A 26,032-nucleotide genomic window follows, 5' to 3' on the forward strand; every position below is an offset into this window, starting at 1 on the left:
TTTACATCTGATATGTTGTAAAAAAGTATTTATTTCTTGATTAACAATAATAATAATTATTATTATTATCATTATCACTACTGCAGTATACTGTCCTGTCGTCCCTGTCTTGTACCAATCCACGATGCTGCCCCAGCTCCACTGGCCGCTGCCGAACAAATCCACTTACTGTGGTGCAGACGAACAATAAACAATGGAGGGTAATACATGCAAAGGCTCGCACACGCACACACACACACACTGACAAAAGCAAAATTATGACTTTTTTGCGCCTTTTCGACTTTTAATTGTGATTCAGTGTTTGGGACCAAATATTTCTGCAGGCTGAAGAACCAACCCACTTACACAGTCATGCATAAATTCGCCCCCACGCCGACTCACACATGGCATCTGTGTGTGTGTGTGTGTGTGTGTGTGTGTGTGTATGCAGCCACCAAAGCAGTCAATACACTCTGACCCGATCAATAACAATACCAGGGACTGAGTCCGTGACCTCCATTCATTCATCTGCTCTCTGGGAACGTATGTGGTGAGTGTGTATCTGTAAATGCAGATGAAGCCCCCGCCCACGATTGATTCACTGTCCACAGACAGACCGACTTGTGTTCAATATGTAAGACTGACTTCTGTTTTCATGATTTTTTTTCTTCTTCTTCTGCATATTCTCACTTTGAATCCAAATCACTTCTGCGTTCTATGTAATGAACAGCATCCTGTTTCTATGGTTTCAAACAAATGTGGAGAGACCACACCGGTTCTGTAAGTACTTTATACCAGGAGAGAAAAAAGCAAGGGAAAAAATTAGGAAGTTTAAAAATACAAATACAGACTCTCTGAAATGTGTTTGAGTTAACGACATTATGGCTACAAACAATAGCCCACTGTTCAGGTTAGCAAAACCAGCTAAATGTGAACAGTACAATATGGCTGAAAGGAATTAAAAAAAAAAAAAATCGGAGTAAGGAGTAAAAAATAAATAAATAAATAAATTTGGCAAAAATATACGTACCCAAAATAGTTTAAATCATCCATTAAAATTACTTACTAATTATTATGAAAATTCTGCAAAATATACACGAAATATATTTGAAACAGTCAGAAAAGAAGAGCAGCAGGAAAATAATAATAATAATAATAATAATAGTCAATAACATCAGTGTCAACAGACTTTGGGCCAAACTGAACATCCCTGCTGTAAGGTCTGAGATTTTCATTTTCATGGATAAAGTGAGTGTAGGCGTCCTCTGATGAGAGTTTGTTGAGAGTAAACAAGGTCCTGATCCAGGCTGAGTGTAGGTACAAGCCCTGAGAGAGAGAGAGAGAGAGAGAGAGAGTGCAGTGACAATATACTTTCCATTTTAATCGAACCACCATATCCAGAAATGAATGCATTTTTTTTTTTTTTGTCCCTGCAGCAGCACGGCACGTGACAACACCTACAGTGGAGCCACAGCACTGACCACACTGACTGCAGCAACTGCAATCACTGGGAAACCATGTCACAGAATGTGTCCAACAGACAGTGTCTTAAAATATAATAAAATCCCTGACTATTTTTAATAAAACAATTAACATCCAGGTTTGGACAAATGCGTTTATACACTAGATCAGGCACGGGCAAACTAAGGCCCGGGGGCCGGATACGGCCCATTCAGCTTTTCAATCCAGGCCGCCAAATTTTTCCAAATTATATAACTTACTTATATTATCATTATACTTCTGCCTTTTCCCTGCAACACCCACTTTTTCCCAATAGATGGCTGGAAAAAGATGACGAGCATTTTGGCCTTTCTGCATGACTTTCTAACATTTACGTAACAACATAATTTATCCATCTATCTGCCCCTGACCTGGACCCCCTGTTCAATTTTAGGACAGTTGTGGCCCACGAGTCAAAAAGTTTGCCCACGCCAGGTCTTGATTAACATCTCTGAAGTAATGACTTTTTGGCCATGGCGCAGAGCTCCTGGTGTTCTGTGGTGCTGTACACAGCTTTTACAAACCCCCGCCTTTATAAACTTTACACCTACATTTCTGGTGCTGTACACAGCTTTTAAAACAAACCCTCGCCTTTATAAACTTTACACCTACATTTACACTGTAAAAAAAAATCTCACAATTTAATTTTCATCCCACATTTTCTTTAAGGAATTCTCTGAATAGTACATAGTAGTCTTTGAACTGCCGGAGCAAGAAGAGCTGGAAGAATAGCAGCGCGCGGGTGCGTGCGTGCGTGCGCGTGTGTGTAATCATCCCACGGGACCGCCTAAGAACCGGTCTGACCGAGTGAAGGAATTGAGAGTGAGTGTTTTCACACACACTCCCAGAGGCAACAACACACCCCAGCTCCGGGTACTAAGTCCAGGCGGACTGTGTCAACTTCTGTTTTTTTTTTGTTTTGTTTTGTTGTTTTTTTTGTTGTTGTTTTTTTAACTCTGCCGATAAAAAAAATGTCAGAGTGAAAAGGATCTGCCCTGGAGTTCGATCACTGTCCCGGGACTGACGCTGACATCTGTGAAAACAGACCGAGTGTCGGTGCGACACTGACGCTGAAAGGCTCCCGGAGGAGGACGACTGTGTGTGTGACACCATGCCTGTGCGACAGAAAGGTAAAACGAACCGACTTTTCTGCACATTCGTCGCGTTTTTCTCATCACTTTAGTGATTTTTTTGTTTTGTGCTGTGTCAGAACTACACCCCAACACTTGAGCTTGAACTTCACTCGAAGATCGTTTACACGTTGCGGTATTCGTGTGAACTACTCTCAGAGCTCGAGTTGCGCCTCAATGCACAAAACTTCCTAACAGAAATATCCATTTTAACTTTGTCTGCAGGTTTTGTAGCTTGCAAAACAATCACACCATCATTGAATAATATTTTCAGGATCTTCAGGACGTGTAGGAAAATTCGGCAGACATTATTTGTGGATACTTGTTTACGTGATGACGATTTGCACTGAACTTTAAACATCAACCTAAGTATTATGTGTTGCATCAAAACTCTGGTGCACGTGATTCATGCCGTGAAATCTCGATGTCTCCAAAACGTGAACTGAACAACAAAAACAAGCGCAAGACATTGTAGTGAGGTTTGTTATGGGTTGTATGGCAATTAAAATACAACAAATAGGACTGTCACTTTCTGCTCATTAAAAAAAAGCTGTTCATGGAGCTGCAAGACTAGTATACAGTTCACGGTATATACACGGCAATGGTAATAAACCTAAAGGGCTATTCTGTGCAGATAAATACAGTGGAGAACCATAAACACAGTTAAGAATACACGATTCTTGCAGTCATTTATTTCCATCATGGCCAGTTAAAAAGAAGGTCAACTTTGTTTATCCCAAACTCAAATTGATGATTTCTTCAGAAGTTCTATTTTGTCAACAAAGCAAAGGTATTGGGTAAAACAGCAGTTAATTTCAAAAGCTGAAATCTAAGAAAATAATATTTGTTTCACAGGAAATGAATTTAAATTAATCCATATTATTGTGGACAGGCAGTATCAAGCAGGGAGTGGCTCCAGTTTCCTGTGAACAGGATTTTACAGCAGGGGATGAGTAAAAGATGATGGTAATGATGATGATGATGATGATGATCATGGTGATGATGGCAGAAATTATTGTGGTAAAGAAGAATGATGACTGACAACTGTGTCAACGTTGACTTATGGTCAGGAGCTTTGTTGACTCAGGAGCTCTAACCCATCTTCAAGTTCCACCGTGTTATTCCTTAACAGTACCATTGCACTACTACGTGCACTCACAGTACCAGGCCATAATTGCTGATTTGTTTTTCTAATTTAACGTTTTGTTCTGTATCCAGACGCCCAGAGAGCCCTGGAACTTCTTCAGCAGTACCGCACCAGATTAGAACAGAGGCGTCACGGCCAGCACCAGACCAAACAGGGTGAGGTGGAGGAAGACCACCAGCTCCAGCAGTCTCTGGACAGAGTCATCGACGTCTTCCAGAGTCAGCTCTTTAATGCCCTGCTCGGTAAGAACCAACACCAGTACGTGTTCATCAAATGACACAAACTAGGACTAATTCATTTGGAATTTAGTCTAAGCAGATTTTTCAACCACAAAAGTGAGTCGGGTCAGACATTGGTGGCAGCTGATTGACAGGTTACTACAAAATTTGGACCGAACCATATGAATGTATAAAAGAACATGAAACAGTGAAAAGCTGGAGAGAAAAGTACTGAAATAAACAAGTATTTGTCAGTCCATACAGTCCATTCATAATTCTACCTTCCTTGGAACACATTCAGACACCACAGTGATGCACTGTGGTTTTCATGTTGCTAGACCTCAGGCGAGTGTTGCATTCATGGTCTGATCTGGTGCCGAAATTACACGCCAATTCTGAATCTCTCAGTTTCTCAAAAGACCGTGCACTGGACTCTGAGGTTGTGACTGGGCCACATGTGACACATGTGGCCCACAGGCCGCTGTTTGAGTAGGTTGGACACAGATGTAAGTGTGACACTGGCTTTCACACAGGGACGTTTGTGGACTGTAGGCATTCACTCCGTGATTCAGACCTCCACAGTTTACAGCTCCTATTTAAACTGGTATGTGTGTTTAAATCTTGTGTGTGTGTGTGTGTGTTTGTGAGGTATGTGAACAACAACAAACTGGTTCTCAGTCTCTGGTCCCACCTGCTTTTGTGCCACGCCCTTGTCATTTACTTCCTGTTCATATCCAAGTTTTTTGGATCAAAGTGGAGTTGTGATGTTGAAGTTCTTTTTCACACATGCACCTGAACCCTTCTTTACTCACACACGTTGAACTACCACTTCCTCTTTACTATCTTTATGACCAACACACTGATTAGAACTCAGCATTTTACAATGTAATGTTGAGGGGATGTTAGGGGAATTACTCTGAGTCATACTGTTAGTATTTAATACCTGGTATACATTGGCGTAAAACCACACTCTCAGTGTTAATTAATTCATTTGCCTCGGTCACATGGTTCAGCCTCTTCCTAACAGCAGCCATTTTTTTTTAGATTTTTTTTATTGAATTGCTGTTTTGGAATTTTCTCAAATAAATAACGTTTGATGCATCATAATCTAATAAGTGTAAAAAAAAAGAAAGAAAAGGAGGCTATTTGTTTTGCACTAAACTCAAATAAAACATTTTTGTTTTAATGTCCTTCAGTCTCACCATCTTATATAAAACAAATACAGTTATCTTCACTCCGTTTGAGATCCATCTTTTTACTCAATTATTCATTTGTTCTTTAAAGAAAAGTCATGTTTTACCCATTCAAACATGACGTGTTAATTTATTATTATGGAGGAAGTTCCTTCATGCTACCGCTAGAGGTCACTGATGGATAAGCTTAATTTCCCCTTAGTTTACCAGCGCTCTCAGAAGAGGGGAATTGCGTTTCTTCCTCTTTACATGTTTTATGTCCATCCTGTTTTATCTGCACTCTTATTTAGTTATTTTCTGTTTTTCTAAATGTTTCCTTTCGTACCTCCTGCCTGATTTTTGATCCTGTCTGATCTTCCAGATATCCAGGAATATTATGAGTTGACCATCCATGCAGACAGCAAACTCTCCTCAGATCAGGTTGATGGTTCAGGGGCTCTGTCAGAGTCCTGTTACCTTCCTGCACAACAAGAAGATGCTCCTCCCAGTCCTCCAAGTGCTTCATCGTCCAGTGGGACATCTTTAGTTTCCAAACCCAGGTCCATCAAGTCCCCTGCCCCTCCAATCCCATCTGAAATACCCCCACATTCATCAAAAACCCAGTCTAGTCCGGACCAGTCCCAAGCGGCCAAAGTCAAGTACTGTGCTCCTCCTCCTCCTGCCCAATGTGGAGACTTTAAACCAGGAGCAGCTGAGTCTGTGGCAAAAGGTGAAGGAAGTCCAGCTGGTTCCAGTAAATCACCACCTGTGGTTTCAGTGAATGGAACAAGGAAACATCTATCTCCGGCTGAAGGTTCAGCTGGTCCACAGAACCTTCCTGCATCTCCAGACCCCAAGCAGATGACTGTCTCAGCGCTGGTCTCCAGTACCATCGAGAGCTTCTTGTCTCCATCTAATCTTGGCAAACTCAGCCCCACATGTTCACCACCGAGCACCAGCCCAGGTCCTCACAGAGGCACAGATACTGCCCCCATCTCTAAGTCCTTGGTCACCAGCAAAGACTCGGGGTCAGGGAAGGTCACTCCCAGCACCAGTCCCACCAGCCTGAACCAGGGGAAATTTACCTTCAGCAACCTCAGCCCCACAAGTCCTCCAGGGTCTACGACTAGAGGGTCTCGGTTAAGGTGTGTCTTGTGTTGAATTCTTTAAAACTAAAACAAGAATGAATGAGGTGCAGATCATTCAGGATAACTCAGATCAGGTTTACTGAGTTCACCTCCAGTACCTTTTTTTTCAGCCCCACCAGCCCTGGACCAATCAAACCTCCCTCCCTGAGCCCCAGTCATGGTCCAGCCAGTCCCTGCTCAGCCTCAAGTCTGAGGACCCCCACCAAGGTAGGCCATCAGATGTTTAGTGTTTGTGATGACGTGACCGCAGATTGTTTTTTTTTTTTTTGCTAATTATTCTGACCTGGGATAAAAAAGATTTTGTTGAAGCTTAAAAGCACATGTATGTCAAACTCAAGGCCCCTGAGCAGAATGTGGCCCGCCACATCAGTTTATGGGGCCAACAAGAGCTGTTCATGCATGTTGTCCTATAGTTATGTTTTGTGGACGTTTTGTAGATTGTGTTTTCCATTTTGGCCATGGATAGAAATGTCACATGGAAAAGTTGCTGTGCTGTGAGCAGGAAGTAGTTTGTTGCTCTTTGCTCCAAAGGCAGACCATCATCTGGTTGAAGTCCTTTGGCTTTTCTTCACCAAGACATGAATCATGCATGTGGTTTGGTTGCGGATTGTGTAAAGATTTGCTCTTCACTCGTGCTGGGTTTTGATCTCCTGCGTGTTGTTCATGTCCCAGCAAGATTTGCTGTTACAGCCTTGGCTTTACAGTGAAGTTGTACGTTATTTATAGACCCAGGCATCAGCGCACACAGCATTTTCCCTCACTGCCTTCTGTGTATGTTTTGTGGGTTCTCTGCTCTAATTTTTAACACGGCGGTACTCATGATCCAGCGTTACACTGTTGAAGACCATCACCTTTTAAACGTGGATCGTATTACTGCTGATTGGCTCAAATGAAGACAGGCATACGACAGATGTAGGAGAATTCAGCAGACATGTCAACAACTTTTCCAATGACAGTCTCCAAGATGGGAATCTTTCTAATTGTATTCCTCTTACATAACACTGAACTAAGGATAATAACTAGTGCTTTGCTAAAAGGAGTGTTAATGTAATACTGTTGTGCATAGTTAGGCAGTTCCATAGTGTAGCGCCTAGCATGCCTGCCTCGGAAGCAGACAGTAGAGAGTTCGATTCCCAGAGGAACCACATGCTTGGCACCTGCTGGGGGCAGCCTGTTCACAGCGTTTCTGCTGTTAACATAAAGATTTCCCAAATATTGGATCAATAACAATCAATTTTATTTAATTTTATTTATTTGTGGGACACTGTCCTGGCGGGGACATTTTGCAGACCCTCATTGAGTGAGGCTGTTTTGATGCTCAATATTTCGTTTGAAGTTTGGATTAGAATTTGGATTAGATTGGAGTAAAGATTAATATAAGGTATATGTAGTGTTAGTGGAGGTTAGTGTGAGAGGCTGGGGTCTGTGTTGGCCTGTGTGTTCTCACCTCATTCCTCTCACTTAAACGTTTCACATGCATCTATTCTTAGCTACAGTGAAACTAATCAGTAATTTCAGTGATGCTGATCTCAGGGAATTTCAGTATATATTCAAGTGTGTTCATGCTCCAACATGCTGGTCCTTTTATTTTGTTTTGTTTTGCAAGTGCACAAATATATATATATCTCTGTGCACAAGGATAAAGACAGCAGCTGGAAGACGAGTGGACAGGTGGGTGGATGTCCACCTGGACAGGTGCCAGCGTTCTGAGCTGGCCACTGTTCAGGTGCAGAGGTCCTCAGGAGCTGCTGCGGTGACAGGACAGGACAGGACAGACCAGGTGTAGGGGACATTTAAAAGGGAGGAGAGCAATACAGAGAGAGCAGGAATAAGGAGCAGAAGCAGGAGTCAAAGACACAGCGACAGCAGAAACATGTCCCTATCAGCAGCGAGCAGCTGAGCGGAGGGAGAGGGACCGTTGGTGGGTGAGGATGTTTCCTGGAAACTTTGCCAGAGAGACCGGAGAGTATGGACTGCATTTGCATCCTCACTGCCAAGGTGAGACACCGGAATGGGTTAGTTGTAGGGGAGCGTGGAAATGGAAAAGACAAGACGAGGTTAGATTTACAAATAAAGAAATTAGTCTGCGTTAATGCTCAAATTATTGTTGTCATGAGCTGCTCGCAGCTTTTTAATCATTGTTTGTCATCACTTTTTTTTAATAGAATGCCAGTAGCAAAGATATAAAATAAAACAGTTATGACCTTGTTAAAAAAGTGCTTCAAACTCAGTGCACCTGCTGTTTATTATCTGTGTTGAAAACAGGCTTCATATTTTACAGATGGCGTGCTGTAATGTGAGGCTGGATGGGATCTAAGTTAATATATCAGAGGAACAGCCTGTGTTGTAGTGAAGCTTCTCTAATGGGAATGTCAATCTGGTGCTCAGCCTTTGGACTGACAACACATGAAACCAAGTGGGTCGATGGAGCTCACAACTCACAACTGACTGGTGCTGATCCAGTCTGTGAGATTAAACAGTCAGTCAGTCAGCCAGTCAGTCAGTCAGTCAGTCAGTCAGTCAGGTGTCAGCAGAATGGCTTTATCAATGGGTGTAATTTGAATTTATATATATTTAAAATGTTATCTTTTTACAGTAAAAAAAATTTGGTGACAGTGGAAGAGGTGGTTAGTGCTGCTGCTTTACAGCAACAAGGTCACTAGTTCAAACATAGTTTTTCACTTTAAACAGATCATAGGTGTGAATGGTTGGTTTTCTCTCCTATACATGGTCTTGTGATGGACTGGTTGACTGTGATTGACTGGGATTGTCTCCAGGAAAAGGATTCAATGGTAAGGTATAAATGAATGACGGAACAAATATTCTGCTTTTTCAGTCAATCTATGCACAGTTAATCCAACCTCAGTTTGGTCTCACTTAGTGTCACTGACTTCCCGTGCTCTAAGAGAGCAGGAGTCTCCCGTTAAGAGGCTTACCTTAGGCTGCTAATAGACTTTACACAGGTGGAGCTATTTTGGTCTGGACAAAGAAGAGTGGAGAGGGAAACTAATGAGAGAGACAGGCAGACTAAGTCTGCAGCTTCCTTGTCTCATTGGCTTGGTATGGATATGCTTTTGTCAAGAGTCTGCCAACCATCATCACCAGCTTGTGGCTGACATCGTTTTGTAACCCTGATTAGAGGTCAGCGCTAACGACAAAGGCATGAGAGGAAAAAGGAGAGACATTTTCTGACATCCACGGGACTTTTGAGCTCATGGGAAGTCAGAGATGTTGAACGTCTGTAACGGGAGTCTCTCAATGAACAGTTAAACTTTTCAGCTCAGTTGGTTTTACCAACCGTTGTGAAAATCTATCTTTTCAGCTCAATTGGTTTTACCAACCGTTGTGAAAATCTGGACCCAGTCTGGGGTTTTACGGAGAGTCCTGCATGTTTTTGGTTTACAAGCTGAAATGGACCATCATAACTGTGTCTCTTCAAGAAATGTAATGTATCTTCTCAATCTGTATTTATTCCCATCATGTAGATTAATCTGTCAGGTGTCAAATAGTTGTAGCCTAAGCTTTAGTGTAAGCCTGCGGTTTTCACCTCATGTCAACACTGTGTTCTGAATCATGTCCTTTGGTCTGGAATTTCAGAGATGAAACAGTCAATTGGAGCTAAAGCTATAGTTGGCAGTGAATGAATGGTATATACAATAAATAACAGTGTCATCTGCATAAGAAAGCATTTTCAATTTTTTTGAACAAAACTTTTAACTGAAATACTAAACCCATAACAGAGAAGAGGAGTAATAGATGGGCTGACCCAGGCTTATTTTTTATACAAATCAAACTATAAAATACTGTCTACGTTGTGTGATAATCCAGACAAGTCTTTTTGCAGAAGAGCAGCAAAAAGTTGTGTACTGCACTGAGTACTGATTTTCTGTAGATAGTAGTAATGTGTTTGCCAAGAAGTTTTCCCTAAATGTGTTGTGAGCTTTAGGCTAATAGGCTAATTGTTTATTGTTCAGCCCATGTCATGTCTGAGTTCAGCTGAAGCAGAAAATCCCATTTAGCAGAAGAGTAATCTCTGTGGAGTCTCTCACTACACACACACACACATTCACACACTGACTCACAAGCAAACACTCTGTTTTGTAGGAGAGCGTTTGTCTCAGACATTTAGCATCCAGGCTAAGTTAAATCCTGGTTTATCTTTAACATATTGCTGTTACATATGTACTTTATGTCGGTAATAATTGTTTTTACTCTTATTCTACTGTGTTCATGAAAGCCAAATAATTAAGGCTGTCAAACAATTTAAATGTTTAGTCTGATTATTCACCAGGTAGTTGTTAATTAATCACGATTAATCATGATTAATCGTAATTATGCAAAAAAGATATGCAAACTTGTGACTCAAAATCTAGCTTAATAAAATTGCAAAAAAGATATGTGACTCAAAATCTAGCTTAATAAAATTGGTCTTAATTTTAGTAAATGCTCTGCATCTTGACAGTGGCTTCTAGTTTGCATTGAGAGTTGTTTGAAAATTCTCCTCCTTAATTAAATCAGTCCCTCATGAACTATTTTACAACATCTGTGAGGCTGGTCTAACGCAGGCCAACCACCTGACCTCCAGTGGATGCCTCCAGAAAAACTGCTGGACTTTGAGATGGAATTTTAAGCTTTGGTGAAAGGAAAACTCTTTCCTTTGATGGAAATGCATTAAAATGCATTCAAATTTTTCAATCTGATTAATTTAACACTAGTCTTTACTAATTAACTTTGACAGATCTGAAAAGCCTACACTGGTTGACTAGTGCTTTTTAATTTCCCTTACAAATCAGTTGATTTTGTGGCATTTACATGAAACTGTGGTCATTGAGCTCCTTCTTGAATATTCAGAAAACCTCTGCAGGTGTTCATGTGACTATGACACGTTGTTTGTCACCATGTGGTGGCCCCACCACGGCCTATTTATAGTCTCTCATCTTTCACCCAATATTATTATTTGGGTCTGGTTCATCTCCCCATTACCTGTAACAGGATAAGCAGGTGAATGATGATGGTGGGTGGTGCTGTGTCACTGTTCAACCACATAGTGGAGCTGTGTGAATGGGAAAACACAGCAACATGTTGCGCGAGACCTGTCTCTGTCACTTCAGGAAGTATGGCATGCCCCCAGATATTTATCTTTTCTAATATGCATGACAAACGACCCTTCTATCAGTGATTGAGTTTGTGTTTCTGCAGGTAATTGTGTCTGTGTCTGTGTCTGTGTCAGTGTTGTATAAAATGGAGCTGAGGAATATTCCCTCGTACAGAAGCTGAACACACAGCTGGTAAACTCTGATCACGTGGCGGTTCACGTCTGAAATGTTGATGTGCGGAGTCCTTTTTTGATTGGTTAGTTAGGAGAGAGGATAATCCGCCACGATTGGCTAGTCAGGGGGGTATGAGGTTATCACACACACACAAACATACTCAAACACACACATACGCATACAGTGGGGTTATTTCTGTGCTGGCTGACCTACTAATGTTAACATGTAGTGCATGCCTGCTAGGCTCATGATGCTGCCTCCCCTCATACTCACTACTACTTTTCATCCATTCCATTATTTTCCCTGTTTACACTGTGCTGTTGTTGTTGGTTTCAACATTTATATCTTTGCTTTTTCTACCTATCACTAACGCACTGGGTAAAAACAGACTGTGCAGCATCCGCGGCCATCTATGTGTTTACACTCACACCGTGGCTTATGAGCCAAAATGCCTGTGGCTGTGTGTTCGTGTGTGTGTGCGTGCGTGTGTGTGTAGGTACACGTACATCCGCATGAGCTCCATCTGTTTCTTGCCAAACCAAATGGACACACAGTATAGCTGCTGTCAGTGCAGCTCCCTTATTACATAAGGGAATATTAATGGAGGACCAGCACTGGGTCCAGAGGAAAAAATGAATTATTTCCTTTCTTAATTCCTTTTCCCAGACGAGTCAAGGTTGAGTTTTTGTGGAAACAGTATGAAGTGAAACTGTCGAAAAGTCAACACTAAAAATAAACATGGCTCCTTCTAAGAGCCAGGTTTAGTCACACCTTTTGTTTTGATGACTTGAAGTCCAAAGTGAATAATAAATACAAGTTCCTGCCCCAAACAACTACCGTCCTAATGCCTGTCTGTCGTCAAAGACGGCATTTATTATTTATGTGCAGTAAAAGTAAAAGTTTTACAACACAAGTAAGCATTAATTGCTGGTCGACATGCTTTACATTTACATCTGTTAAAATATGTTTATGTTCTCTGAGACAGGGTTTTGCTTCACGTGATGAAAATAAGCCTCGTGTCTTTACATAATTTATATGACCTGTCCTCCTACGTTAGCTTCACCACCAGGCTCCTGCATCTTTCTATCTGTGCAGGTTCATCTCTGCACCATTAGACCTGCCTCTCTCTCTTCTTCATTTCTCACCTTTTGTTTTTCTCTCTCTCTCTTCTTTCTGTCATACTGAGTTGTTTATTTACCTGTCGAGGTGAGAAGACAGAGACAACCACAGAGAGAGCACCGTGTCATGGTCCAGATGGTCCAGATGGTCCAGCTGTCACCAGCGGGAACCTCATCCTTTGCTTGACCTGTTTGTCTTGCTCTGTGCTCGCCTTCAATCCTCCGCTCTGAGTTTGTCCCCAGTGCACTGCCTCAAAATTCTCAGCAGTGGTGCAGGTTTTACCCTCTTTACACCTTAAAAGAAAGGAGGAAATACTGATAATTATGGGATGAATTTATCCTGTGGGACAGGTTATCTGTCCTTCTGAAACCTCACCTCTTATCCAGATACAAACCAAAGCACTAAATGACCACGTTAATGCAACAAGGCAACATCATTTCCCTCAGGTTTCTGTGCGACCCTTGAGCATGACATTAGGGCGATGTTCCTCAGCATGCACCGCTCACTTCTGTTACGTAATGCAAAAAAAAAAAAATAGCCCAGACCAGAGGGTTGTCAACAAAGACAATTCTGAGTAGACAGGATGAAATATTTAAAGCAAGCTCCAGTGTTGCTGTGATGCAACATCCCATCCTGCAGCCACAACATAGAGGATGGTGGTTACTGTGTGAATGATGTTGAATGATCCTGTAAAAACTCACTGTGATTGAAGAATAGTTACTGTACGGTTTATTATGCAGTGGTTTGAGTGTGAGTTTAACTATGAGTTTGTGCAGTGCTGCTCGCTGCAGTCTCAACACTCATGATTTTTTTATTCCGTTCCTATCACTCCATCATCAGCACTCATGGTCACCTGTGCTTCACAAAGCCTCGGTGCCAGGATGTTGTCATCCTGCTTCCAGCCAAACAACACATCTGTGTTCAAATGTCAACTGAACAGATCCACCCAGTCATGCATGCCGTGTGTGTGTGTGTGTGTGTGTGTGTAAGACCATCATGAACATCATGTCCTCACTGTGTAGGTATGTCTGTGTGTGTGTGGTGAACTTCTGGTATTACTGTACTGTGGGGACACCTTTTTTTAATTTAGACACTTTGTCCTTGTGGGGACATTTTCACAGTCTGCCTCAGTGATACAAGGCTATTTAGAGATTTTAGAATTAATTTTAGACTTTCTTTTAGACATCTTTTGTTAGATTTGAATTAGAGAATTAACAGCATAGATTAGATTATCTGTCTCATCTAGATTGTAATTTGGATTGAAAAGCCCACACTGTATTTGTGACAGTTAATGATAGGGTAAAAGGCCAAGGTACTGCAGCCCGTGTACATGAAGAATGCTCAGAATGCACAAACCCAACAGTGAGGGCATGTTTGTGTGTGCGTGTGTGTTTTTGTGACTTAGCAAGACACAGCATTTCTACAGCAGGTGAAATGGGACAAATAAAAACTACATCCATAACACTTTTATTTAACACACTCTCCATCAGTGTGTGCACGTCTCTCCTCTCTCAATGTCTTTCCTTCAGTCTCTCATTGATCTAGCTGTAGAGAGGCGGGCCAAGAAAAGCAGTGAAGCGAACAGAGAGAGAGAGAGAGAGAGAAGCAGGGAGACACTGATAGTAAGAGAGCTAGAGAGAGGGGAAAAGAGAGAGAGAGGGAAAGTGAGGCAGCAGTGGAGGGAGGCATATACATAGATAGAATGAGAGAGAGAGAGAGGGAGAGAGAGGAGATAGAGGACTGGGGCTGCTGCTGCAAAAGAGGACAACACAGAGCACAGCCATACTGACTCACATACACACTTTCATTTCCATGCATGCATCCATGCACACACTGACAGGCTGACCCACACATGCTGACAGCACAACAACACAAACAACGACCACAACATATTGAGCTCACACTCGTGCACTGCCGGACAGAGGCCATGCTTCCCTCTGCGTCCTGACCATGTTATGAGGATTACTTTGATGAAGATAGAGATGATGAAGATGAGGGCAAAGAAGAGCATGAGGGAGAGGACGCTGGCCTGGGCCTGCCACAGCTGAGGATACTGGGGGGGGGGAGTCAGGCAGGCAGGGAGGCAGGCAGGGTTGGTGGCATCAGAGGTGTTGGACTGTGGGACAGGATGGAGCCAGGGTTGATAGGCACGCATGCTTGTGTGTGTACGTGTGTGTGGTGATGTGTGCGAGCGTGACATGTTTACATGAAGGCTAGGATGCCCCCCCAGCACGGGTCCAGCTAGCCAACGTTAGCCACATGTTGTGCCACTGCAAAGTAGCATGTACCCACAACACCGTATCTCTGATGTTTGGATGCAAGGTAGGTTGTGTGTGTGTGTTTGTGCAAGTGTGTGTGTGTGTATGTGTGTGTCTGAGAGTTGGAGAGTAAGAAAAGGTGAGGGACAGAAGAAGGAGGTAATGACTAAGCTTCTCAGGTTGAGGTAAACTGAGGTGACAGATACAGGGAGAGTGAAGTCTAAGCTGCATGTGTGTCGGCTGGCCGTGTGTGTGTGTGTGTGTTTGTCAATACTGAGAGAGTAGATGATCGTAAATGTTTTTCTTGCACTGTTACAGCTTTAAAGTAAATGTTAGTAAATGTTTTTCTTGCACTGTTACAGCACTGTTACAACAGTAACACTGCTGTAACAGTGCTGTAACAGTGCCTGTTGCTGTTTATCCCATCTGTGTTTCACTGCTAATTTTCACTTAAAGATGTAGTATTTTTTAAGTTCAAAACTGTCTCACATTTGACTGTGCTCCAGCAGAGGGCGTTGTAAGATTATTTCACCCCTAGATTGTCTGTTTGAGTCTGTAGAAAAAGACAATACTACGAGTTTAAAAACTATATATATTCATGAGTATATGAATGGTTTGGGGAAACAGATTCAGGTTCAAACAGAAACAGATTCCATGGTTCATTTCAAAATGAAGATCCACAGAGTTATAAATTTGCTACTGTTTTTTAGTTTGAAACTGTTTGAAAGGTAATATGAGTCTCTGAATAGACAGATGGACTTGTGACTTTATTTGATTTTACAAACCAGGCATTGTACTTTCTTCTGGCTGAGCAACAAGTTGTAACAGCAGCACTGCTTCAATATTTATTTCCGTTTTTTCCTTTTTTTTTTTTTTTTTTTTTACCAAAACATCTTTATCTGGAACTTCTCTGGGGAATTTTCTACCTGTTGCAGCTGGCTTCACCAGTTCAACATTCTATGGTCTCCCTTGTCATTGCTTCTGTTGACCTTTATACAAATCAGTATGTGAACAGAGCTCAGTCATATGACACAAACATATTTCACTGTATGAACACTCATTGACCTCTTCAAACTTTATATTGTTTCTCTGTTGTCAACATCCTGTTTAGACTTTAGGTTCCGTCTTTGTTTTCTCCACTCCGGTGCCTGTTAATCCTGAAAGGGCAACATCAACATGGCAGCTCTGCATTATGAGATCACATAATTACACTTAGCTTAAATGAGCCCTACGTCCATATAATGTAGTACTACTTTCAAACTACCATTACATTATAAGCACTACTTTCTTATGAGCGTTCTACTAATTAGACAACGTCAGACCACGCAGGCGAGTGAGCCCAGGCTGGAGTTGGTGAAAGTCATCTGTTGAGATATTCTGACTCTGTTGAGTGGAAAGTCAACATATGAAATATTTAAGATCCACTCGAGTGCATGAGCGGCGGGAGTGTAACGTGGATTAGCCGTTCGAAGCGTAAGCCGTGTGTAAGCACACAGATAATCTTAGCGTGGGTTTGATAGCTTGTTGTGACTGTACAGTTGAAAAGAACAGAATGGAGACAAAGTCCAGAGCAGTGAAGACTGAGAGGCTACAGAAACAGAGACAGTTCTTACAGATGACGTATCTTGATCAGTGTTTCCAGGTTGAGTTTTTAGTGATAAATCTCTGTATGTGCTAAGTTGACTTTTCGTCTTCTTGACACTGCCATTGGTCCAGCTGACACTAAGGGTCACAGACTCTGGAGTCTGATGAGGTCAAACTCAGAGACGAGATACAAGGTGAAGAGACACGTGGGTCAGTTGAAGACAGATGCTCTCGCAGAAAAGAATGCATTTTAAATACATGAGTGTGGACTGCATTCATTTAACCTTGACAGCAATAAGTCCATTAGATGTCCTGCAGTTTCTCCAGGACATCCAGATCTTTAAACTAGATGAAAACAGGTTTCACCGTTGGATCCATTGGGTAGCGGTGGGTGGTTTCAATGCTGTTTTTTTTTTGTTGTTAAAGGAGTTAGTTAGAAAAAAAAATCTTGAAGTGCTTCATACATGTCTTTTGAATATCTTATATCAGTTTTTTAAATATTTATGCTGTAACCTAAATGCTTGCTGCAGTGTAGCACATATTGATGCTAATGTAGCTCTGGATGCCTGGCTGATCCTTTAAGGAAAGTATTGGACTGTTGGGCCAGTTTTGTTTGAAGGTCAGTTTGAAGATTAACTCTTTTTTGATGGTGATGTTCGTGCCACAACAGCTACTTTTTTGACTTCATGATAACAGAGAGGGAAAAGAGAGAAGAAAGGAAAGGTGACGAAGGCACGTGTGTTTGTGCCAGAAGTCCCTCACGGCAGAGGAATCCCTGCTCTTTCATATCTCACCAAGCGCAACTAACTTCTCGCTCTTTATTCTGTCACACACACAAACACGCACGTTTACAAGGCCTCACATGACTGTTAAACACACACAAACATGGGGGTGGGGTAGTCTTCTCACCTGAAAAACACAAGATCAGACAGTCCAGCTAATGGTAATTTTTGAGACACTGCAGGATAAAGTGGCCCAAAAGACAACATATTTGTATTCAATTTCAGATTTTGTTAATGACAGGATTCATTCAAAATCATCAAATCATTCAAAAATCAGAATTGAGCATTGAGCAAAATTAATATAAAAAGACATTAGTGATGGACATGAATAATTGACATTTCATATATAGCAGTTCTTCACAGATTTGACTTATTCCTGGCTGTGTAAGGAAATCCGTGTGCATTGTTGGATTCTACTCACTGTTGTCCTCAAATTACAGCCACTGCAGAGGGTTGTTGTGAACAAAGATGACTGTTGGCTCTATTCAGGACAGCTCTATCACCAGTGGTTGCAGTCATGTCTTGATTGCTTCAGGCAGCTGACGTGATGTTCTTTAACGCTCCCAAAAGAGAGAATTTCTGATGACATCTTTTGGAGCTAAGTGACTGCAAAATCTCACCTCCAGGAAACAAGTTTAAATATGGTTGTGTGGTGTGTAGTTATCGATGTAGAGGCACAGGGGGAGCTACCTTCAAATTTAAAGTATTATACATTTTTTCCCCATCATTCAGAAGTGGATGTGCTCTATCCAATCCTGAAGAGCTAATTATAGGAACAGATTTTTATCCCGAGCACATGACTTACAGAGATCAGCCGGGGTTTTTTTTTTTTGTTGGATTCCCAGTGAGAAAGCAATTAAAAAGGTCAAGTGTTTTGTCAACAGGACTGAGCATGAGAGCGTCTTCATCTCTGCAGGGGAGATGACTCTCCGTCTTCTCACAGCTGCAGGCTACAGTTGACCGATAGTGGTTTTATTTTGACCAAGTCCGTATATTTCTCGCACAGAAATGAAATTCAGAGCAGTGACACATCTGATCATCTGATCATCTGATCCTATCAGACAAGATAAAAGAGCTATCTGTCTCAAACATAAAAAAGATTTAAAAAAAATATGATCCACGTTTGATAAATTCCTTGCACAGACTTCAGAAAATTCCCTGTGAGGACAAGTCATGTGACAGCAGCCACAGTGGGGGCCACACTTGTCTGCCAGTTTGCTTTAACCATGACTGCTGGTTGGATTATTGCTAATTTAAAACAGAAAGCACACTGCCATTAATAGCAATAACGAGGAAATAAATATTTAAATATACGCTCCGTGATGCAAGCTCTGGATCTAACGGTTCACTTGGAGGCAGAGAGCTGCTAACTGTTGTTGAGGGGGAGCTGGAGCCAATCACAGCAGTCAAAGGGCGAGGGCGGGCTTCACCCTGGACAGTTTGGAAGTCCGTAATACTGTAGGTCTCACAAAGAATCTTTCAAATTCACATTGAAACATATGGTAAATTTAGAAGTTCTGGTCAACCTCCATACAGAAAGACGAGGGGATTTCCTGAGTGGGTTGTCAGACACAGGTGCTTTCCAATAAGCCACCTTTTAACACACACACACACAGACACACACACATAACAGGATTCATTCTTTAAGATGTATGACCATAACAGGACTGCCCCTCAGTGGATGCCAACTGGCATCTTACCAGACCTGTCACGGTGCTACTGTTAGCATCTATAACAGGGAATGGATCCAGGAGAAACATATGGGGATTTCACACCTACAGAAGATGGAGCTCCAGGTCTAACAGGCACTGAAGCCCATCTGTACTGGGTCTACAGACTGTGCACCACTTCAGAGCAAGGAATTTCAAACTTAACCCTCAAGAAGAATTAGCTTTAGCTTTAACGTCATGGTACATAAACAGATGCTAACACACAATGACATGATTTAAATCTTAATCAGAAAACCACAGTGTCACTTCTCCGAGGCCTAGTACGACCTGGGGTAGGATGGAAGAAACTGTGCCAGTTCCCCTGGCAGACTACCACCACGGTGACCCTTGATGAAGGACAAGCGCAAAGTAAATCTTCAGTTTAAACTTCAACAGCGTTGACGATTCTCTCATCGTTATTTTTTTAAAACCAGATAACCTGAATATGATCGTCCCTCCTGCCCTAACACCGCAGCTGTTCTGCCCTGCTCAGTGGGGCAGAACAGGACATCAAGTGTTGTTCCCTTTTTGTTCTTAAAGAGAATAAACGTGATGCCCCTCACTGCAGCAGGAGAAATTACATGATGATATGAATCAAGACAAGGACGGAAAACTTTTTCCTAGAGGCCGTGCTGTCTCCTGCTAGCTGTCCTCATTGAGTCCAGCATCTCTTTTACCCTTAGCAGTGTGTAGACGTCTTTGTGCATGTGTTTGTGTTTGTTTGTTTGTTTCACATGTGAAATACAGTGTGTTTGTGTTTGTTTGTTTCACATGTGAAATACAAGGGGTTCAGGAAACAATTACTACCATGCTGTGTGTACACCTGTGCTGCCCTGTGTGTTTACACACACACACAAACAAACTCGCCTTAGAAATACCTCATTAAGCCTGCTCCTCTACATGTACACACACATGTACACACTCACGCATGCACACACACACACTCTGGAGGGATGTCTTTGCACTCACACCTGTTTTCCAGCTTTACTGAATCTTTTCTTCTTCTGCTTTTCAACTAAAATGTTTCTTCTGTCGTTTTCTCCTCTCCTGCTCCTTGTCCTTAACATCTGTGTCCTCCTTCCCATGATCACCCTCCCTTCTCCACCTTTGGCTCCTCCTTGTTCTCACATGATAGAAGTATCGGTATACAGAGGAAGAAGGGGTCTCACCAGGTACCCCAAAACTCCACCACCACCGTGCCTGCCTCCAGCACCCTACGGGAGTGACCAAGGAGCTGAGAGACGGAGGGACTCTGGGGAGGGAGGATGGCACCTGGAGGAGAGAGGGTGGGGAGAGGACCGGTACCATGGAGAGAGAGCGGGATCGCTCACTGGGGAGGGACGGATCTCTGGGTCGCTATGGTGACCTGCGAGGGCCGGAGCTGGTCCAGGTGGCAGAGCGGCAGCTGTCACAGATACAACACGTCCACGGATACGTCTCTCACACACACATCACACCTGCACAGGTAAAGAAGTCTGGACATGTGTTGGTCTAGCTGTAGCTCCGTGTTCGTCTGCATCAACAACACATTTGAACAGATGAGTCAAACGTGACATTGATCGTCCGCATGACCTGACCTGTTTGTCAAAGTGACATTTCTGTTTGCTGATGATCCAGGTGTGTTTTATGTTCTTCAGTCATTGACTAACACTACATTGTCTTTGTGTTAATGTTCCTGGTGATTATATTATATTGATGCTCTTTATAGAACCCTGTTGTTTACAGTTTAAGACAGGAGAACAACACTTCAGTACTTTACATGTATATTTTATATATATTTTATATATTTTAAAACAAGACCACAATCATAAAAAAGTGTTAAATCTTTAGAAGCTGGTTATTTAATATTATTGGGGGATTTTCAGACAATTGAGAGACTGGATTTAGAATCGTGTCCAAGCTTCGACCACAGAGGTATTTTATTTTTGAATACTAATATCGACTAATAACTTTGGGAAAAACAAAAACATAGTTTCTACCTGAATAATATGAATAATAATAATATTTAATGGGCACTTTGGAAGTATGTCAGCAGTAATACTAGTGTCTAGCTCCACCTAGTGGCGCAGTATCAACAACTAAAAGTATCTTTGTCGCCAACCGATGAAAATTTAACGCCATTGTCTCTCCTCCCGGTCGTTCACCTGACGTCTGTAGAACATTCCGACGTGATGTGAAAGTGTTTGCACGTTCTGTCTGGAAAACTGTGGTTTCCAGCTTATTTTAGGAACTCTTTCTGTCCATCTAAGTGTGTGTATGTGTTTGTGCATCTGTGGGTGTGTGTGCATGACCACAGGTGCAGGACCTGGCTCAGGGCTGTGACAGATGGTCCAGACATCCTGTTCCTGCCTCTGCGTCTTCTTTTTCTTCCATTTTTTCTTTTTCCATCTCGTTCCCAAAAACACGACTACTGCACCTTTTCTGTCATCATTTCATCCAGTACTTATAAAAGTATTTTACTATTGTACTGCAATAGTTGTATGAGCATATAACACAATACATCTGGCATTTTGCGAATACGCAATACTTGTGAAAACGACTCATTTTGACCATTGCCTGGATTATTGGTGGCCCATTTTCGGTGCCACAGTCTGAGAGTGTTGTTTCATATTGAGCTCATTTTATACATCGTAGGTAGAATCTCCCGAGATTCCCTTTGATGACGAGGCTTGGCCTCACGCAGAGAGAGAGAGGCAGCAGGAGGTTCCCGCTCCACCATTTTCAACCCTCTACCCAGAAAGCCATGCCTACTATCAGGTAAACGTGCCCCTGCCTGCTGCATGCGTTTTTGAAGCTAACTGTTCAGAATAAGAAACAAAGAGTTTGTTTTACTACTGCATGTTGTTTTTTTGTATGAAAACAATTCTGCAGCATGCCGACATTTGTCTGAATTAAGTCAGTAATCGAGAACTTTCTGGTGCAAAACAGTAAAGTTAGAACCAGTATTGTGTCAATTATGTTGTGCTGAATCTTTGGTTCTTGGTTCTCTCTTTGAACTTTGCTTTTCATATTTTTTTATCACTTTTATTGTTGTTTGGCTTTTACTGGAAAAAACGAAAAATATAGAGACGTGAACACCTTTTTACCGTGCCCTTCTAAAAGAATACACACTCTGTGGTGACGCCACTTTGTGACTGGTGTCGATAACGTAGTTACACATTTTTGACTGCAGGTGGCAGCAGAGGCTAAAGTTTGGCGTGTGTGCGGTCAGACCGAAATGTAATGGGGGCTGGATGGTCGAAAATCTCGGGGCTGAATAACCACAATCATAGCCGCCTGTCTTTGTACCGACAAAGTCAAAAACACAAAACATGTCCGTTGTTTATGCTCGTACGTTTATTAGCAGCCGAAGAAACCAAATCTGGAAATAAAACACAAAAGTCATTCATTTTGTCTACAGACAAACAAATTAGATGTAGAGCGTCCACTCAGTGTTCTGAGGCTCTTAGTCATTAGGCTAATGTGGATAATTAGGAAGGAAGTATAGATGGAGAGAGGTCTATGGAAGGACAAGAGCTGGGATAAAAGCAGAATTACAGACAGACAGACACTGAGACAGGGGGCAGATTTGTTCCTGGTTGTTAATCACCTTGTCAGCCAGCCAAATCACTTCTTCCAGATAAATCTTTCCCCCCTCCTGCTAATGCTTTAATAGAAATGAATGAGTTTCTGCTTCCGCACAGCTAAGTCACACTAAAGCTTTGCTGGCGAATAAACAGCACAGACGACAGTGTCTGCTGCGTAACGAAGAGTAAAACCTAAATCACACCCCAAAAATCAGAGGCTCAGCTTTTTTTCTTTCTTTTTTTGAGTTTGGCTTGAACAGGAGCTTTCCCTGTTCTGTAGGGCTTTTGGTATATTGAGCTCTACCTCCAGCGTTTTCTTGGGGAGGTTGACAGCTCAGCTCTTTAAAATAGCTTTTACCAGAATCAGTAAGAGATCTAATGGAAGGATTGGGCAGAGGCCAAAAGGATTAGGACTTACTGGTGTACACCTCAGTATAGATCTGCAGGGACTCTGTTTTTACACTATCAGAGGCCACACCGGTGTTTCTTTCATGTCCGTGTACATCGCAAAACAGGTGTTATTGATTTGTTGACGGTCGTGCTGGTCTCAAAGGTGAGAAAATACGATCTCACTGATTAACAACCAGGCAAAATGTTCTGTATGTTTGACCACAATTGGTACCATTTAATTCCATACTGTTATTAAATGGTAAAGCCCAGCGGAAGGAGACAAAGGTGAAATCTCATGTGATTTGAAATGTCAGTTTTGGCAACAAAATGGTCTTAATCACTGGCCTTAAGTCCAACTGATATCACATGTTGTCAAAATGTCCTATTGAAATCCAATTTGGATGAAAAAAGACAATAAAGTGAAACATCACAACATGATAGAATTAATAATATGGACAAATGTCCAGAGAAATATGCCTGAATATAACTCCAGATTTTACTCCATAAAGTTGAAGGAATTTGGCATCACTGTGGATCTGTGAAGTGTTTTTTTTTTAAAACGTGTTGAGTCGCTTTGAAAAATTTGGTTTAACTATCATCCTCAACAGTATCATTCAGTTTATAGAGACTCACAGTCAGTCAGTCACATGCTCAGCATTAGGGTTGTATTTTAAGCTTGAGGTGCTTTGGTGAAACAAAAATTATTTTCAGCAGCGTGTGTAGATAACAACACGTGTGCCACCCAGTGGACTAGAACACTGATAAATGACTGGATTACAGAACACTTGTTCTGTGTATATGCTAAAATGGTTTAAAATTCTAATTTAGAAAATAAATGTATTATTATTTAAAGTTATTTTTCACAATAAAAATTCTCTTATGATTCCATGGATCATCTGATGGCACATCATTAATGTCTCTTTTGAAATTTTTATAAAGTCTACGTTATTGTTTTACCATGAACTGATTATTATTACTTCAGCAACAGTTTAATGTCAGTTCACAGGAGTGAAATAATGAAATATTCATTTGTTAATACTACACTTGTGTATTGGTGTTCGCCTTGTGTTACTAGTTTAGGCAGGTTGTGGGCCAGTCCTTGAATGCCTGACAGCCAGGACCAGAAAAAAAAGAAAAACAGATACACCATCTGCATGCAAGCTATCTATATTAGCACCTACCTGCAGAGGATAAAAGGGCAAAGTTGGCTCTCTCAGCAGTCCGGCATTAAACATGCATGATGTGTGCTTTTATTTAATTGGTCCTAAAATATTAATAGGGCTGGCATTCAGTGGCTGACATTTGACTGGAGGCCGACGGAGAGAGGAGGAAGGATGGAAGGAGGAGGAGGAAAAGTGAAAAAGAGGGAAGGATAAAGGAGAGGTTGTAGCGCGGCCAGTGTGTCACATGACTGTCACCGTCTCAGCTGCCGTGTCTGTGGGTTGTATTTTCTGTCTTGGTGGTTGTAAAGGCTGCATAACCGGCAGATGCTAATAATATGGTTCCAGCTGTAAATTGTGTTGCTATGACGCTGGTAGCTTCTCACTGGCAGCCACAGGATTGATGTGTTGTTCTGTGACTGATTGTCGGTGCAGTAGGTTGGAGCTCACATTGCTGCAGTCAGCAGTGCTTTGGTTTCTATGTGAGCTGCTTTAACACAACACATTTTGTTCAGGTGCAGTCGTGAATGTGTGACTTTCTGAAGTTATATTTGAATAATAATTATTCTTTATGTACGCCTTTATGTCCAACTCAGAGATGTTTAACAAAATTGAGGCGTAAAGACAATGAAACAATATATGTAATATACGATATGTAGAGAATATTTTAACTATATATGTAAAAAAAAATATATGCATATAGGCTCACACTGTGAAGGTGTGGCGAGTGTTGAGGATTGTGGCTTATAATATGTGTTTACAGCTGTTATTAATCTGACCCTTTGAGGGTGGGGGCAGCCACAGACAAGGACCTATCTGCCCCAGTGCCACATGGTGGAAAGGAGGCTGTTGCCGCTGCCTTACAGCAAGGAGAGCTGGGGTTTTTCCTAGAACTGAAGATTCCTCCCACAATCCAAAGCCATGCAGAATGGGTATTAGATTAAATAGAGTCTCTGAATTGACTGAAGCCATAAATGTCAGTATGTCTCTGTATGTGGCCCAGTGATGGACTGACAAACTGTCCAGGGGAAAATGCCCTTGACCGTTCACTGCTGGCATGGTTCCTTTTCAGGGTCACATGGGGAGTGTGACCCTAAAAAAGAATAATCGTGCAAACGTGCATCTCCCTAGATTCATTGCGACTGACCACCTAGAGATACACAGACAGCTGAACGTTTGTGTTTAAGTGCAAACCAAATTCCACCACTTTATTAATGCACTGTAACAGACTCCAGCTTCATCTTACAGTGTAGTCAGAAGCTTCTTGCAAACATGGTGATTCAGGCACAGGACGCTGGTGTGATGAAGTGCCACCCACATATAAACCAACTGCCTCCTTGATCTAATGCTAATAGAGAGCAGAGGAGATCTTAGATCTATTTAGATTTTAGGAATCAGCACAGCCGCTGTCAGGTGTATTTTAGGACTCGGGAAGCTGTTGCCATAGTTACGGTTCCCAAGGAAACACAGGCAGAAGCTGTGACAGGGGTCCTGCTTCACCTGTGGCTAATCCTCCGGGAGGTTAGGGCGGCTAAATCACCTCAGGTGGCCGTGAATCTGTTGGAAATGATTCAGTTTTATTGTGTTGCCCGGGCAGTGACAGCGTCTGTAACCTGCAGGTGCTGTAACCACGCAGCCACCAGCCTGGCTGCTCACTGACTTCTGCTGCCTTTGGCCCCAGACATTAAAGCTAATCCAAGCAAGCATGTGGATCTTTGCATTATTATTTTCTCTCCCTCATGTAAGTTTGTGTGTGTGTGTTTGTGTGTGTGTGGTGTGTGTTTGCATAAGAATGAGTGAAAGTGTGTGGGAGAGCTGGGTGCTGCAGTGTCTGTAGGCAGCCGGGAGAAAGAACGCGTTTTACACACACACACACCCACGCACGAAACACACTACGAAC

The 26,032-nt window shown here is 42.1% G+C and overlaps 1 protein-coding gene across 4 annotated transcripts in view; it reads left to right on the forward strand.

The window, feature by feature from the left end:
* Positions 1 to 2,268: 2,268 nt before the first annotated feature.
* Positions 2,269 to 26,032, forward strand: part of LOC103396276 (discs large homolog 1-like protein) — a 64,433-nt gene continuing 40,669 nt past the window's right edge. Inside the window, exons 1-6 of one of the 4 annotated variants that reach the window (XM_008334301.3) lie at positions 2,269 to 2,609; positions 3,828 to 3,998; positions 5,529 to 6,291; positions 6,405 to 6,501; positions 20,152 to 20,481; positions 21,651 to 21,773. In XM_008334301.3, coding sequence (XP_008332523.1) covers positions 2,591 to 2,609; positions 3,828 to 3,998; positions 5,529 to 6,291; positions 6,405 to 6,501; positions 20,152 to 20,481; positions 21,651 to 21,773 — 1,503 coding nt within the window. In that variant the 5' untranslated portion in view covers positions 2,269 to 2,590. Of the gene's footprint in view, positions 2,610 to 3,827; positions 3,999 to 5,528; positions 6,292 to 6,404; positions 6,502 to 14,350; positions 15,006 to 20,151; positions 20,482 to 21,650; positions 21,774 to 26,032 lie in introns of those variants that run through there. The other 3 variants (XM_025052710.1, XM_017030892.2, XM_017030900.2) reach the window with 3 other exon arrangements.

This window comes from Cynoglossus semilaevis, chromosome 2, assembly GCF_000523025.1.
Source record: "Cynoglossus semilaevis isolate Cse_v1.0 chromosome 2, Cse_v1.0, whole genome shotgun sequence".
Taxonomy (NCBI): domain Eukaryota; kingdom Metazoa; phylum Chordata; class Actinopteri; order Pleuronectiformes; family Cynoglossidae; genus Cynoglossus; species Cynoglossus semilaevis.